Below are 16,157 nucleotides of genomic sequence, written 5' to 3'. Positions count from 1 at the left end.
ATGCCCTACAATCTAATGGGTTTCTTTCTCAACAATGAAAATAAACTAGGAAAGAGGAAAAGAACATACTGTTACTTGCAACTTGGGAAGAGACACAAAGCAGGAGCTTAGCAGCTCTGTGGCCTAGGTATTAAACTTTGCATTCCAGGCAGAGCAGGGATCTAAGCGATCAGCATGTAACAGATACCGAGATAAACAAAGATGAAGGCAAACTAATTAATCTAGATCATTTTTTAAAAAAAACAAAACCTTGGAGTTGCCTTGCAGGCCCTCTCGCCACTGCTGAGTCAATCTGCTTTGAGTGAGAAGAACATTTTAACAGGGTGAAAATGGTTGACCCCACCGAGTATCCCTGTGCCTGGCTCTTTGCCTCAGTTTCAGATCACTGACAATCCCATGACACCCCCTCCAAGGTAGCATTGCCAGATATCTGAATAGGGAAAAGTCTGCAGGGACAATTGGATACACTACCTATATGGCAGTGATGGCGAACTGTTGAATATTCATTACCTTATGTCACAGACTGCTGAATGGTGATTGATTTAAAATGCCCGGGAAATTCAAATGCAGGTCAGTTATTTTGAGCGGGAAGAAACAATATATAAAAAGCCGGGAAAGCCATTACTGTTGCAGTTCGCGCCTGGATACATTTCATATAGCAACTCTGTTTCTGCTATGCAGTGAATAGACTTTGCTTTAATCTGACTCCAGTGTCAGTATTTTTCATTGGCGACGAGGATGGGATTAAGTGCCACAGGTGGCACGCGGAGCCATGTCTGCTGGCACATGGGCTGTTGCCCTAGCTCAGCTTCAACGTGCATGTGTGTGCTGGCCAGCTGATTTTTGGCTCACACAGAGGCTCTGGGAGGGCATTTTTGGCTTCCAGAGAGCCTCCGGAGGATGGGGGAGGGCGTTTATACCCTCCCCTTGCTCCAGGAAGCCCCTTGAAGCCTGGGGAGGGCAAAACACGAGCCTACTGGGCCCACCAGAAGTAGGGAAACAGGCCATTTCCAGCCTCCAGAGGGCCTCTGTGGAGCAAGGGAAGCTGTTTTCTCCCTTCCCAGGCATTGAATTATGAATGTGGGTACTCACATATATGCGATAGCACGCACCCACACTCTTTCGGCACCCGAAGAAGAAAAGGTTCACCATCACTGCTATATGGTATTTTATTCATTGGAGAGGAAGGGGTTACAAGTGAATAAAGAAGCACACAGTAAAGTGGGGGAATAAATAAATACAGTACTGAGAAGAGATGAGATGTGGTGGGTCAGTGGCTAAGACACTGAGCTTGTCGATCAGAAGGTCGGCAGTTCAGCGGTTCCAAACCTTAGCACCGCATAGTGGAGTGAGCTTCTGTTACTTGTCCCAGCTTCTGCCAAGCTAGCAGTTCGAAAGCACGTAAAAAATGCAAGTAGAAAAATAGTGACCACCTTTGGTGGGAATGTAACAGTGTTCTGAGACATCTTCAGACAGCGCTGGTTCTTTGGCTTAGAAACGAAGATGAGCCGGAAACGACTAGCAAGCATGTGTAGACCTTTAGCCCTTAGAGGCAAAAGGCTTCAACTTCTAATTGAGGTTTGGTCAATTTCAGGCAGCTGTCACACCAGTGGGAGGGTACTAATTAAGGTCACAGAGCTGAGTTTCTGAACTTGGGGTTAGCACTTATTGGGGAAATACTATACAAAATAAGCTAACACTTATTGGAAAACATATACCCCAAAAGCTGAACCATTTTTTATGTTAAGGCTATGCCTGCCAGACAAAGGATACCAGAATGAATAAATAAATTAATGAATAAAGTGAATTAAAATATCCTGTTCCAAAAATTGAAAATAATTAAAATATTCACTAATAATTCTATAATTGACAAGGTCTGAATTCACTTGTGGCAGCATGACCTGCTTGTGATCCACCAAAGTGAATGCAGAACCTATTATTTATATATTATATTATATTATATTATATTATTATTATATTATATTATATTGTATTATAGTATATTATAGTATAATATAGTATATACTATACTATACTATACTATAAACTATACTATACTATACTATACTATACTATACTATACTATATATTCATTCATTTATTTATTAGATTTCTATGCCGCCCTCCTTGGGGGGACTCAGGGCAGCGTACAACATTATAAATGCAAATATATGTATAACAAAATCTAAATTACTTTTAAAAGAACTATAAAAAATTACTAAAAGTGTTAGAAAACCCCATGTACAGTCATGCACATTCCTCCAATTCAATCATTCATAATACCAGAACAAAAAAGGCTCCTTTTGCTAAACATCTGATAATCATACTCTGAGCTAATGGGTGATCCTACAGAAGTTAATACTTGGATGGTGACAAAAGAGTAGGGGAATGCTAATTTAATCCTAATATGGTAAAGGAGGGCTGAGAAAGCCCATTTCAGAAAGTTGGGGAAACGGGAAAGCAAAATCATGGTAACAAAAAAGATAGTTGCCACCACAAGAAGTTTATGCCATGGTTAAACGCAAGTGGGAAAAGATCTTTAGCAAAAGGGTTGCATTAACATATCTCAGAGGAATATCTGGGTGAATTTTATTGCAGGATGGTGGTTTGTGATTATGCTCGAGGGTTTTTTGAGAACTTTTATACCTCACCTTTCCCATTCCAGAATGAGCATGGCCCATCTTTACCACCACTGGGTATTTGGAGGTTGTCAGCTGGAAAAAAGAAAAATAAGAAGGAAGAATCACCAAATGTTGACAATCACTGCCATTAGGCACCATGGTCACTACATTAAAAAGTCACTGCATTAAAAGAAATTAGAATATTGCAAAACAAGGAGTCATGTATACTGGTGGTTAAAAGTTCACGAACCCTTTTTTATTTTCAACATTTCTGAATAAATATGACCTAAGACATCATCTGTTCTCAATGTTGGGATTCAGTTTTTTTTTACTACCAATTCTGGCCGTAGGGTGACATGGGTTGGTGGGGGTGGCAGGGGAAGGATGCTGTAAAATCTCCATTCCCACCCACTCCAGGGGAAGGTTACTGCAAAATCCCCATTTGGGACTGGCACTCTTGAGGCAGAGAATAGATGGCGGTGGGGCCAGTCAGAGGTGGTATTTACCGGTTCTCCAAACTACTCAAAATTTCTGCTACCGATTCTGGTCAGAATCTGCTGAAACCCACCTCTGCCAGTTCTCCACTCAAGTCCTAAAGCTATATAAAGATATCCCAATTAAAATGAGCCAAAAATTTTGTGTCTTCATTTATTTACAGAGGAAAATGATCCAAATGGCCATGCACAAATAAATAAACTCAATAAATAAATGGACAACTATGAATTGTTTTCAATCTTAATATGAAACGGGCCTTGTAAGCAATTTAGAGTCAATGGAAGGAAGGCATGGCAGGCAGAAAATCTTATTACAGTATTTTGTTACAACCCAATGATTCCTTAATACTTGGTGATTTGTAACTTGAATACATGCATACACTGAATGTATGAAATTCCGCCAGTGACATTTGATCTGTACTGTTGCAACTCTCCAGTGTTAAATAAACCTGCATGTATCAGCTTGAAATCCAGCCTAAATTTATAAGACATAAATGTTCACCCAAAAAGAATATACTTGTTCCATCTATTAATTTATGAGTTACTTTTCCAGACAATTGCAACATATTCCATACAACACACAAATGCTATTCTTACTGATAATTGTGCATGTATTTACGCTGCAGATTACGTTTATACCAGGAATCATGGATTTGAAAAGGCTTAAATATATTGTTAGGAAAGAGAATATCAAGGTGTTGCCAAGATTTCCAAAAGTTACCAGTATCATGCATTATGTGTATAAGTTGTAAAGAATAATAGTATTCTGATTGTTTGAACCAAAGTATATGGGATACGAAGAAACTTGTATTTTTATTTTCTGTATTATAATATTTTCCTATTAACCTAAGTGGGGTTTTAATGTAACTGATTACATGCTTTAATCAGCTATCAATCTTCCTATTTTTTCCTGCAGCTGAACGGAAAGCGGAAGCTCTTGGTAAAACAGCCAACAATGTCCTAGTTGTGGTAGATAGACTATCTTGGTATGTCGTGAAATCCAGCTTTACTGGAAGCAGCTTGTAGTACGTACCTTTTACTGGGAAATATTTCTGGGAAAAGAGGTCTCCCAGTTAAGGTTTAAATTATCCCCCCCTCCTGAAGTTTAATATGTGACCAGAAGGTATTCTTGGGGAACACATAAACACATTACTGAAACAATGGCCAATCAAAATTGAAGCAACATCAAGTGATGTAAATAATACTGGTTTTAATTTTGATTGCAACTGAATTTACTCTCCTGTTTTGTTTCTTGTTATTTGCTTCCATCATTTTATACTACCTATAGTATAGACCAGTCCTACATGGCATGGGACTGGGTTCGTTCTAGGTCTTCTCCCTCAGGGTGTCTACCTAGCCTACCTGGTCATTTGTGGAATACATTCATACACAGAAGGTGGGAGGGGAGGAGGCAGAGAGGGAGGGAGAGAAAGAGAGAGAGAGAGGAGGGAGGGAGAGAAAGAAAGAGAGAGAAAGTGGAGGGAGGGAGAGAAAGAGAGGAGGGAGGGAGAGAAAGAGAAGAGGGAGGGAGAGAAAGAGAGGAGGGAGGGTGAGAGAGAGAGAGAAAGAGCGAAAGAGGGAGAGAAAGTGAGAGAAAGAAGATGGAGGGAGAGAGAGAAGGAGGGAGAGAGGAAGGAGAGAAAGAAAGAGAGAGGGAGAAAGAGAGGAGGGAGGGAAAGAGAGGAGGGAGGGAGAGAAAGAGGAGGGAGGGTGGAAGTGAGAGAGGAGAGAGGGAGAGAAAGAGAGGGAGGGAAAGAAAGAAAGGATGGAGGGAGAGAAGGAAAGAGAGGAGGGAGGGAGAGAAAGAGAAAGTGAGAGAAAGAAAGAGACAGAGAGGATGGAGGGAGAGAAAGAAAGAGAGAGAAAGAGAGGAAGGAGGGAGGGAGAGAAAGAGAAAGAAAGGGAGGGGGGAGGGAGGGAGGGAGGGAGAGGAGGGGAAGTACCCAGACTTTTAGTTACCATTTAGTTACCATTAAAAAGCTACCATTTTACCCAGGCATTGGAATTGAGTGAGGATGTTTGGGGTTGGGGCATCCCAAGGGGATGACTAAGATGCCAGTTTTATGTTTTTATTAGTTTAGAAATTATTGTTGTAAGCCACCTAGAGCAGCATTTTAAAATAAGCCCCTGGGCAAACCTTTTACCTAGTGTAAATAAATGAAAAAGGTACTATCCATACCTGACACTGCTTAACTATGTCCCAGCAAGATGAGGCAGTATACCAAGCACAGAATAAAGCTTCTCTCAAACTATGTTCTTCAGGGAAATGAGGAATACAAAATAGTAATGACATCTTTGCAAGTAGTCCTCAATTTATGACTGTAATTGAGCCTGGAATTATAGTCCTAAATCATGGCGATGGTTAAATTATTGTAATGAACTCCCCCAGAGGATGCTTTTGAGCTTGGATCTAAAACTGCAGATAATGTAAAATATTATGGCTGGGTTGCCAAAGGGGGCAATTTATCAGGATTTTATTGCATCTATTTGGAACCTAACTGCTTGGGTTGCCAGTTTACTATCGAATTAAATTGAAATATGCGTTATATAAAGCCCTGTTTATCTTAGGACAGATTTGATAAACCTTTTCATTTGCTGAATGCCACCTCGTAACAGGCAGGATTCCCTCGTCACAACCTTGTAATTCATTACATTTTCCAAAATTTCATAAGACTGTATGTAATGTACAGTATCACAAGATTTTGAACATCCCACTTCAGATTTTGTGTAAACATAGAAACATAGAAACATCGAAGATTGACGGCAGGAAAAGACCTCATAGTCCATCTAGTCTGCCCGTATACCATTTCCTGTATTTTATCTTAGGATGGATATATGTTTTATCCCAGGCATGTTTAAATTCAGTGACTGTGGATTTACCAACCACGTCTGCTGGAAGTTTGTTCCAAGGATCTACTACTCTTTCAGTAAAATAATATTTTCTCATGTTGCTTTTGATCTTTCCCCCAACTAACTTCAGATTGTGTCCCCTTGTTCTTGTGTTCACTTTCCTATTAAAAACATTAAAACTTTTCTATTTAACATTAACACTTTCCTATTAAAAATGTTACATGTGATCTTAACATTTTCACAGGCGTTTTGAGGAAGGCACAGGTAAGAAAGCAGAAATCTTGCAATGCTGCCTTCCCATGACTTTGGATCTTGATATATAATTTAATATGATTTAAACAATTTTTAGTGTGCAATGTCTGGCCACATTAATGGAATTCACGGAGACCCATTCAGATGATGTCGTTTTCCATTTGTAATTCTCTGTGTCTTACCAACATTTCATCCGTAATTTCTCTTACCATAAAAACAATAACATTGTGGAAGGGAAGACAGAATACTTGCACTAGAGAATGACTTTCTCTAGTGATGATGCAAAATAATTGAGGGCTCATTGATTAATATGATTTTGTCCTGTAATTTGCTAATATCATTTTGGAATAATATTTAAAGGTACAGTAGATAAATAGATTAAAGGGGGAAATTTTTAGTGTTAAAGATGTTAAATCCTAAAACTCTGGAATTTGACTATTTTTGAGGAGTTGTGATTAGCATCGACTGGGGTGATGCTAAGAAAATTATTTTGAGGGATTAGAAAAATAGCAATATTTTTGGTAGTAAGGATTAGATTCAGGAGATATGTGACACCCATTTTAAAAAGGCAATTTTATCTCTTAATCAAAAGAGATTCAATGCAATTTCCTGGGGCATAGATTTTGGGACATTTTTGTAATATTAGACATCATTTTTCCTGGGGCATAGATTTTGGGACATTTTTGTAATATTAGACATCATTTTTTCTAAGGCAACCTCTAGAAATCTGTTTTGATTGACAAATAGAGTTTTCACCATTTGTGTTGGTTGTTTGCTTGTTTTGTTTTTATAGAGTTTTTAAATGTATTTTCCCCAAATTCTGTAATTTTCCTTATTTCTTTCTGTAAAAGAAAGAAAAAAGAATCCCAATTTCACTTGCATACTTATCACCAAGAAAATAATACACTTTCTTAACCTTTTAAAGAAGATCATACCGGAACTCAGGGAAGTATACTTAAAGTCACACTGGCTGGGAATTTCACAAGTTGAAGTCCAACTTATTGGAGGATATCAAGTTGAGGAAAGCAGGTCCAGATGTTTGACTCATCACAAAATCCTTCAACTCTCATCATCAGCATGGAATCAGCATGCAAATGATTTTGCCTGTTACACAACCATTGTAGAGTCATCAGATATGACTATCTAAAGTTCGTCCTCCTACGTAGGAATTTTGTAATGTATGAAGCACCACCAAAATCAAAGGTGGAATTTGCGATGTTCTCAGAGTGCCACTTCAGAAGTTACAGATCATAGGTGGAGACACAAAATAACATTTAAAAATTCCCAGTGTGTTTCTAAACCTCTGACTGGTTTATTGCAAGATACCCATGCATCTAAATACATGATCTAAGTATTGCCCACAAGATCATATGCTACAATGTCCTGCCTGTCAATGACTACTTCAGCTTCAATCACAACAACACAAGAGCACACAATAGATTCAAGCTTAATATTAACCACTCCAAACTTGACTGTAAAAAATACGACTTTAGTAATTGAGTTGTCAAAGCGTGGAACTCATTACCGGATTCCGTAGTGTCCTCCCCTAACCCGCAACATTTTACCTTTAGACTATCCACAGTTGACCTTTCCAGATTCCTAAGAGGTCAGTAAGGGCCGTGCATAAGCGCACTAGCGTGCCTTCCGTCCCCTGTCCTATTGCCTCTCCGATATCTCATATATCTTCTCTTCTATCCCTGTATCTTCTATTCTCTCATTGATATATTTTATTCCTATATTTTCTCTTCTATTCTTTCTTTGATATATTTTACTTCGAGTGTATTCTCTATAACCTTCACTGTGTATTATTTAGTATTGGACTAACTAACTAAGTAACTAGCTAACTAAATAAATAAAAAAATAAATATTCAATGCTTTTCACTAAAATTTAAATGGTGTACAAAAAAAATGCCTCAATATACCAAAATTAGCTTCAGTAACTACTTGTGATGCTTCAAGACATTTTTTTAAACATCCCTCTACCTTATTCATACTGGTAGAATTTTACAATATTTGGAGGATATTTAGACAACACTTTTCACTTGTTAATATTCTTGCGCTTCCCTATCCTTTGTTTTTTTCCCCTTACGCAATATTAAGAATGGAAAAATAATAACTTCCTGGCAGGAAGATTTAGTTGGAAGATTTCTAGCAATACGCATGTCCTGGTATTATGTTTTAGGAACAGTGAATAAACAGTTTGAACATTACTCAGACAATTCAGATTTGTTTTTAATAAAGAAAGAAGAGGATTGGAAGTAAGTAATGGGGATTTCAGCCTTTACAAATGGGATAATTGAGCAACATCTGGGTGCTGCTGGCATCACATTCAAAGATATTACGCAATTATTCCTTCTTAATCAATTTTTATAGAAAAAAACAAACATGGAAGAAGTAATGGGAAAATGCAAGAATTGCTTGTTTAAAAGATGGTTGAATTGACTATACAACTGGTAAGTGAAGTGAGGTGACTGCAAAATAACAAAAAATTATATCCTCTAAACACACCTGATAGATTTTGATGAAATGGGTAGACTTTTTTCATTAGAGAAAAAATATTGTCTGCATTTATTAGTAACTGGAAACTTCTTGTGGACATTTTGCAAAAAAAAATTAAAAAATGAAAATTAAAAAATGAATTAAAAAATTAAAAAATGAAAATTAAAAACTTCTTGTGGACATTTTGCAAAAAAAATTAAAAAATTAAAAAATTAAAAAATGAAATGAGACATGATTAGATATGATAGATTATAGAAAGAAGAACAATTATGATATAAAACTTTAGAGAGAGAAGTTAAAATAGATTTGTACTTATAACTTGTGAATATCAGAAGCCATTTTTTATCTTATTTCTTTCCTTTTTATTTTTATTCAACTTATTTCTTGCACTTTTTAATATTAATTTATATTACTATGTGTTTGAAAAATTTAATTAAAAATTATATAAAAACAAACAAGAATATCAGTCACCTCTAACCCATATAACATAGGAGTAATCAATATTATGAAAGGTCAAGTGATTGTGACCTTAGCAGAAAAGTTAGTTTCACAGTACTGTAGTATTGAAACACATTTTGGAAATAAAGGTAGGATTTTCAAATTTTGAGAATTCAAAACTCTGATTCTAAAATCTGGCTATTAATATTTATAATGATATAAACTATAAAGCATGCACACTCATTTGTTTAGGTTTTCTACAAGAGCATATTTAGAGAATAGGACAGAACAGAACAAAATATTATTCTATTATTGGCCAAGTACAATTGGACACACAAGGAATTTGTCTTGGGTGTATATGGTCTCAGTGTATATAAGGAGAACAAAATACATTCATCAAGAATAAAAAGATACAACACTTAGTAATAACTTAAATTACTAATAGTTATCAAATCATAATAGGAAACAAAAATAATTGAAAGATACAAGCAACATGGTTATAGTAATATAACAGTAAGTGTCTACTAGGATTAAGAAAATGACAACATAACAGAAATCATATAGAATTTGTTCATGGTGACTACAAAATAACCCTTTGCATTGAACATTATTGCAGAGTATTACTATACATTTAAAACTTGGTCTTTGATGTCCTCAAATGTTAGTGTTGAATATCAAATACATGTAGTCCTTGGTGAACAATAGCAACTGGGAATGGAATTTCCATCACTAAGTGATGTGGTTGGAAAGTGTGGTGCAACATGATGGCCTCACTTAGTGACAGCAGTTCCAGCACCTCCTGGTTGCCAACATTAAAGAAATCCCACAGTGTCATTAAGCAAGGGCCTCAGGTAGTCACCATTTGCAACTTATTTCTGGTTTTCCCATTGACTTTGCTTGTAGCAAGCCAAAGAAGATTGCAAATGGTGTCTACATGAATGCAGGGATGGACAGAAATTTGAGGACGGGTCATAAATACCACTCGTTCAGCATCATCACACGTTCAAATGATCGCTGAATGCGTGATGGTTAAGCAAGCAGCACCTGTATTACCCAGCTAGTTAATATCAAATATAGTCTTTGAGAAAAACGTCACTGTCCCTCTTTGCAGACATTCTGTAACAGGAAATGTTTTATTTACTTCCCCCATTTAACAACTTCCTTTCCTTATACTAACACTTCTTAACAGAAGAGTTAATCTTCAGGGTGAAAGCAGGACACAAATTTCAACTGATCTCCAATTCTTAGCGAGTAGAGGGATTAAGCCACAGAGAAACAAGGCTACTCAAGGAAACAAGGAATTTCTCATCAAGTCCAGACATTCTTTGAAAGGTTGCAATTTTGAAAAACCACATGTCAACTTAATATTAATGTTCAAGGCAAATCTTTGTCATCAACGCATCCAGAAAATGGAGTGAAGGGTAAAAAAAACCTAAGGAATTAGTGAGCAGTCTTGGGAAGCTAGACGGTCTAAGGCAGTAGCAGAGGTTTGATCAATCTGTCAAAAACTTTGATACACTGCTTACACTTTGAACAGCAAGAACAAAGATAGTACATATTCTAGAATAAAAACACAACTAGCTGTAGTCCAGTAAGCAACATAACAAGTGGCCGCATTTAACTCATCTTCATTGATCTACACAATAGTTTAGAGAGCCTGGAAAGGAACCTTGGTTCCTTGAAAATGTCAACATCACCTTTAAATAGCCATAGAAGGGGCAATTTAATTATAGTGTCATTTCCAAGAGAAAAAAGCCAAACAAATTTAAGGAACCACATGCCACTTTATACCACATTATTTATATACTGGTGTAGTAAGGTCACCAAAAATCACTATTACGTTATTTTTTTTAGGCCAGGGGATATGTCAATGGTTCTCCATGTTCTGGAAATCTACTCTTCAAGTTTAAAGCAATATTTGTCCTCAAATCATTTTGGATTGTAAACAATGCTGGAACTTACAGTTCTCAAAGGCAGTGTTTTCCGACCTTGGCCACTTGAAGATATCTGGACTTCAACTCCCAGAAGTCTCCAACCAACATTGGTTGGGGAATTCTGGGAGTTGAAGTCCAAATATCTTCAAGTGGCCAAGGTTGGGAAACACTGCTCTAAGGAACTCATAAATGGTACTTTCTAACTGTATGCAATTTCCATCACATACGCCTGTGATGGCGAACCTACAGCACGTGTGCCACGGGTGACACGGGAGAGCTCCGATATGAAAATTAATGAAAATAAACCTTATGTCAGCTCCAGTGCACATGTGCATGCTAGCCAGTGCAAAAAAACCACGCCGAACAGGCAAACTGGAAGTTCGGAAAAACGGACTTCTGGTTTGGCCGTTGTGCTGTTTTCCCCACTCCTGAGGCTTCAGGAAGCTTCCCTGAAGATTCCGGAGTGCAAAAAATAGCACAATGGGCAAACCGGAAGTCTGTTTTTCTGAACTCCTGGTTTATCCATTTAGCTGTTTTTTCACCGTCCCGGGCTTCAGTGAGGCCTGTGCGCATGCGTGGGGATGGGGGAGGGATTGTGCTCATGCGCAGGAGCAGCGGGTGGGGGTGCGCATGCAGAGGGGGAGGGAATTGATGTGGGCACTGCGCACTTGATAGCACACACACACACATTCTTTTGACACGTGAACCAATATGCCATCTTGTTTAGCATTGTATTTCCAAGTTCAATCATCAGAAATATAGAAGAATGCAGTACACTTACGACCACAATTGAGCCCAGAATTTATGTTGCTAAGTTTGACATTTGTTAAGTGGGTTTTGCCCCATTTTACAACTTTTCCTGCCACATTTGTTAAGTGAATCACTCAGATGTTAGATTACTAGCACAGCTGTTAAGTGAATCTGGCTTCCTATTGACTTTGCTTATCAGAAGGTCACGAAAACATGATCACACAATCCCGACACAAGCATCCGAATGTAAAACATTTGACTATGGGGATATTGCAATGGTTGTATGAAAAATGGTCATAAACCACCGTTGTAAGTCGAGGACTACTTGTGCAATGTAATTGTTAACTATGGTCCTTCCTAGGCAGATGAACAGATTTGAGATTTACTGTTAAATTAACGTGAATATTTCAGGCAGTGCGCAACTTACCACCAATCACTTAATTGACTCCAAGAAAGCTAAATGGGAATCAGACAGGTATGAAATTATGAAGATTGCCCTACTCCCCCCACCAACCACTTGTGTTCACGTGATTACAGTTTGGATACTTGGCAATTGGCGTGCATTTATGGCCATTTGCAGAGTTCAATGCTCACATGAAAGTGATTTAGACTTTTTTCCCCTTCTTCTGGAAACTGGGTTTTCTGGTGAAAATGCCCAATAATGAACAATGGTTTCACTTAATAACGTGATGTTTGCTTAGCAACCATGTGCTCTCTTTATGATGGTCACATTCACTTAATGACCATTGCAAAAAAAAAGTTGTAAAAGGGTGTGCTCCTGTGGGGATCCATTTAAAGATCATTACTACTTACAGCTCTAATTGAGGGTTCAGTTATGATTGCAAGTTGAAGGTGACCTGTATTGTCTGGTTAATTGCTTAATTTTTCATGTTTACCTTATTTTATTTATTTTATTAATTTTTTTCAAAAAAAATATTTTTATTAATTTTTCATAAAAGGACAAACAAAGCAAACAAACATTGAACATATACAGGGGCTACAATTGCCCCACTTAAAATAGAAGTCTTTCTAATACAGAAAAGAAAACACAAAAATTTGTATGATCAATACAGAGAATATAAAAAAGAGATTTTTTTTAAATTTTTCATATATTAAAACTTGTAAGATAATCAATTCATATATATATATTTCTTTCTATCCCATTCATTTAGTATTCTTTTTATTCAACCATATATAAATCCTTTCCCAAATTTTATACAAATCTGATTCTTCTTGATTGTTTACCTTATTTTAAATAGCACCTCCATTCCTTGATGTGGAAATGGAACAGACCAAGAATGTTTTTAAACCTTTCAACCATACAGTACTTTGGACAAAAATCCCTACCACCAACAGCGCAATCTCTTGAGATATTATTAGCACTTTTGAAAGATGGAATTAGTTTTAGGAGGAGGACCACCCAGAAGAAAGAGGTTTAAAACCCTCCCTCTTTTGATCAGTTTGAAGCTTAATCAGTCATCAGCCTCCTCCAGTGAAGAAGACACTGAATAATAAACACGCATAATGTCAAACATGTCTGGACTTTCATTTCACAAGAACCGTATTCTCCAAACACTTAAAAACTCCTACTCTGGTTTCCACTGAAAATGTAGTCCTAACAGGAAACTATGAAGTGATGCAATACTCACATATAACTTTTTTCATGTGGTAATTACGGCAGCAATTCCAGTCACCAGAATCATTACGGGAGCAGAAATTGAGGGAAGACATGATCTCAGCAATACCCCCACACATATCCACTTGGTCAGAGCATCATTTTGCATAAGGCTGTGGGCTTCCCTGCTCCTGGGCCCCCCACCTCACAATTAAAGCATTTTTTTTAATGGAATACTGTGACATTCAAGATTTTAAAGATTTTAAAAGGTGAGGTTTTAAAAGCTCACCTCTTGCCAGCAGGCCTGAGGCCGTTGAATACTGGTATCCTGCTCCGGACGATAATATGAGTGTGTGATTGTGATAGGATGAATGTTGGTGCCTGTTTTTAACAATTCCGGGGTTTTAGAATTAGATTTTATGTTTGGGTTTTCTACACGTTGTAATTTGTATTTTCTTGTCTTGTAAGCCGCCCTGAGTGTACAGAGAAGGACAGCATCGAAATACAAACAAACAAATTAAATTATGCTGTCATTTTCCCTCTCACATTGCTGTGGATTCATCAGTCCTGCCAGGGCTCCAAGATGCCCAGATCTCTGATGTATTATTTTCTCATTTTTTATTTTAGTCAGTCTATGCCAAATTAAATATACTGTACAAATGCTGCAATCAATGTGAGCTGTATAATTTTGAGATCTGGTTTGCAAAATGGGCTAGGAAACAATGATAGAAACATAGAAGACTGACGGCAGAAAAAGACCTCATGGTCCATCTAGTCTGCTCTTATACTATTTCCTGTATTTTATCTTACAATGGATATATGTTTATCCCAGGCATGTTTAAATTCAGTTACTGTGGATTTATCTACGTGTGCTGGAAGTTTATTCCAAGGATCTACTACTCTTTCAGTAAAATAATATTTTCTCATGTTGCTTTTGATCTTTCCCCCAACTAACTTCAGATTGCGTCCCCTTGTTCTTGTGTTCACTTTCCTATTAAAAACACTTCCCTCCTGGACCTTATTTAACCCTTTAACATATTTAAATGTTTCGATCATGTCCCCCCTTTTCCTTCTGTCCTCCAGACTATACAGATTGAGTTCATGAAGTCTTTCCTGATACGTTTTATGCTTAAGACCTTCCACCATTCTTGTAGCCCGTCTTTGGACCCGTTCAATTTTGTCAATATCTTTTTGTAGGTGAGGTCTCCCGTACTGAACACAGTATTCCAATTGTGGTCTCACCAGTACTCTATATAGCGGGATCATAATCTCCCTCTTCCTGCTCGTTATACCTCTAGCTATGCAGCCAAGCATCCTATTTACTTTCCCTACCGCCTGACTGCACTGTTCACCCATTTTAAGACTGTCAGAAATCACTACCCCTAAATCATTATGAAGTTTTTGTTAACACAGAACTGCCAATACAATACTCAGATTGAGAATTCCTTTTTCCCAAGTGCATTATTTTACATTTGGAAACATTAAACTGCAGTTTCCATTGCAATTTTGATCAACCTCAAAATTGTCGAGCCTTCGGATCCTTCAACTGTGATTATTTTTTCTAGCCAGTTTGCTTCATTCGGTGAATAAACATCACTTTGCTGTATCATGTTGCACACCATTTTGCTCTTTCTCTCCCTGATAGTCCATTTCCCTTTCAGGCCTTGACTATCACTTCACCGTTTTAAGCAATGGTTGGGTCACACTGTTTTACACACACAGACACACACACACACACACACACACACACACACACACCAAAACCCTCAGCAGAACCTGGTAAGATTATACTGTATAAGACCACCAACATCTTAACAAGATTTATGGGCTAATATTATTTTACTAAGCAAGGTGCCATTGGGTCCTTGTACTCTCCCTTTTATTTGAATCCATAACACTGCACAGAGCCCGGGTGGATAGAGCTAATATGACTTCTGCCACATATTGCTCAGCTGAAGATGAGATGATGGTCTCCATCCCTTTTTTCTTTCTTTTTTAAAATATATTTTTATTATTTTCAAAATAAAAAGACATAACAACAGATGAACATAAAATAGCCAAAACATAACACATAACATAAAAAGGAGCTACAATTGCTCCGCTCAGTATTGAAGTCATCTTAGTACAGAAAGGAAAAAGTTAATTATAATTTAGATCAGTTCAGAAGAGTAAACATTTCTGTAAAATATCTATATCTAATAAATTTAGCTATTAAACTCTATATTTCAACATCTTTAAACATTCTTTTTATTCCATCAACAATAAACCTTTTGCCAAGTTTTATAAAATTCTGTTTCCACTTGATTATTCAACCGCCTCATCATCATATCTAATTCTGCGCATTCCATAATCTTACTAAAAAATCTCATCGTCCTTGGGGATTTCCATCTCTTTCCATTTTTGTGCAAAAGCAATCCTTGAAGCTACTAAAATATGAATTATTAAATAATATATTTCTTTTTTATATTTATCATTTGCAATACCTAATTTAAAAAATTCTGGAGTCGTCTTAATTTCTTGTTCTGTTATTTCTCTTAGCCATCCTTCCACCTTATTCCAATAATTCTTTGCTTTCGAACATTTATTTATTTATTTTATTTACTCATTTGTCCAATACACAAACACATAGGAAGAAAGATAGACATGTGATAATATAAAAGAGGGTGAAAGTGAACTTAGAGGAGAGGATATATGAAAGGAAGAG

General features: G+C 37.1%; 1 protein-coding gene across 1 annotated transcript in view; it reads right to left on the bottom strand.

Moving 5' to 3' along the window:
• The window catches only part of SYN1 (synapsin I), a 132,818-nt gene that overhangs the window by 13,400 nt on the left and 103,261 nt on the right, over positions 1-16,157 (bottom strand). The window contains 1 exon segment of the mRNA XM_070741167.1: positions 2,652-2,714. Coding sequence (XP_070597268.1) covers positions 2,652-2,714 — 63 coding nt within the window.

The sequence above is a fragment of the Erythrolamprus reginae genome, chromosome 2 (assembly GCF_031021105.1).
Source record: "Erythrolamprus reginae isolate rEryReg1 chromosome 2, rEryReg1.hap1, whole genome shotgun sequence".
Classification (NCBI taxonomy): domain Eukaryota; kingdom Metazoa; phylum Chordata; class Lepidosauria; order Squamata; family Dipsadidae; genus Erythrolamprus; species Erythrolamprus reginae.
The sequence above is the reverse complement of the archived record's forward strand: the minus strand, read 5'-3'. Positions and strand labels throughout refer to the sequence as shown.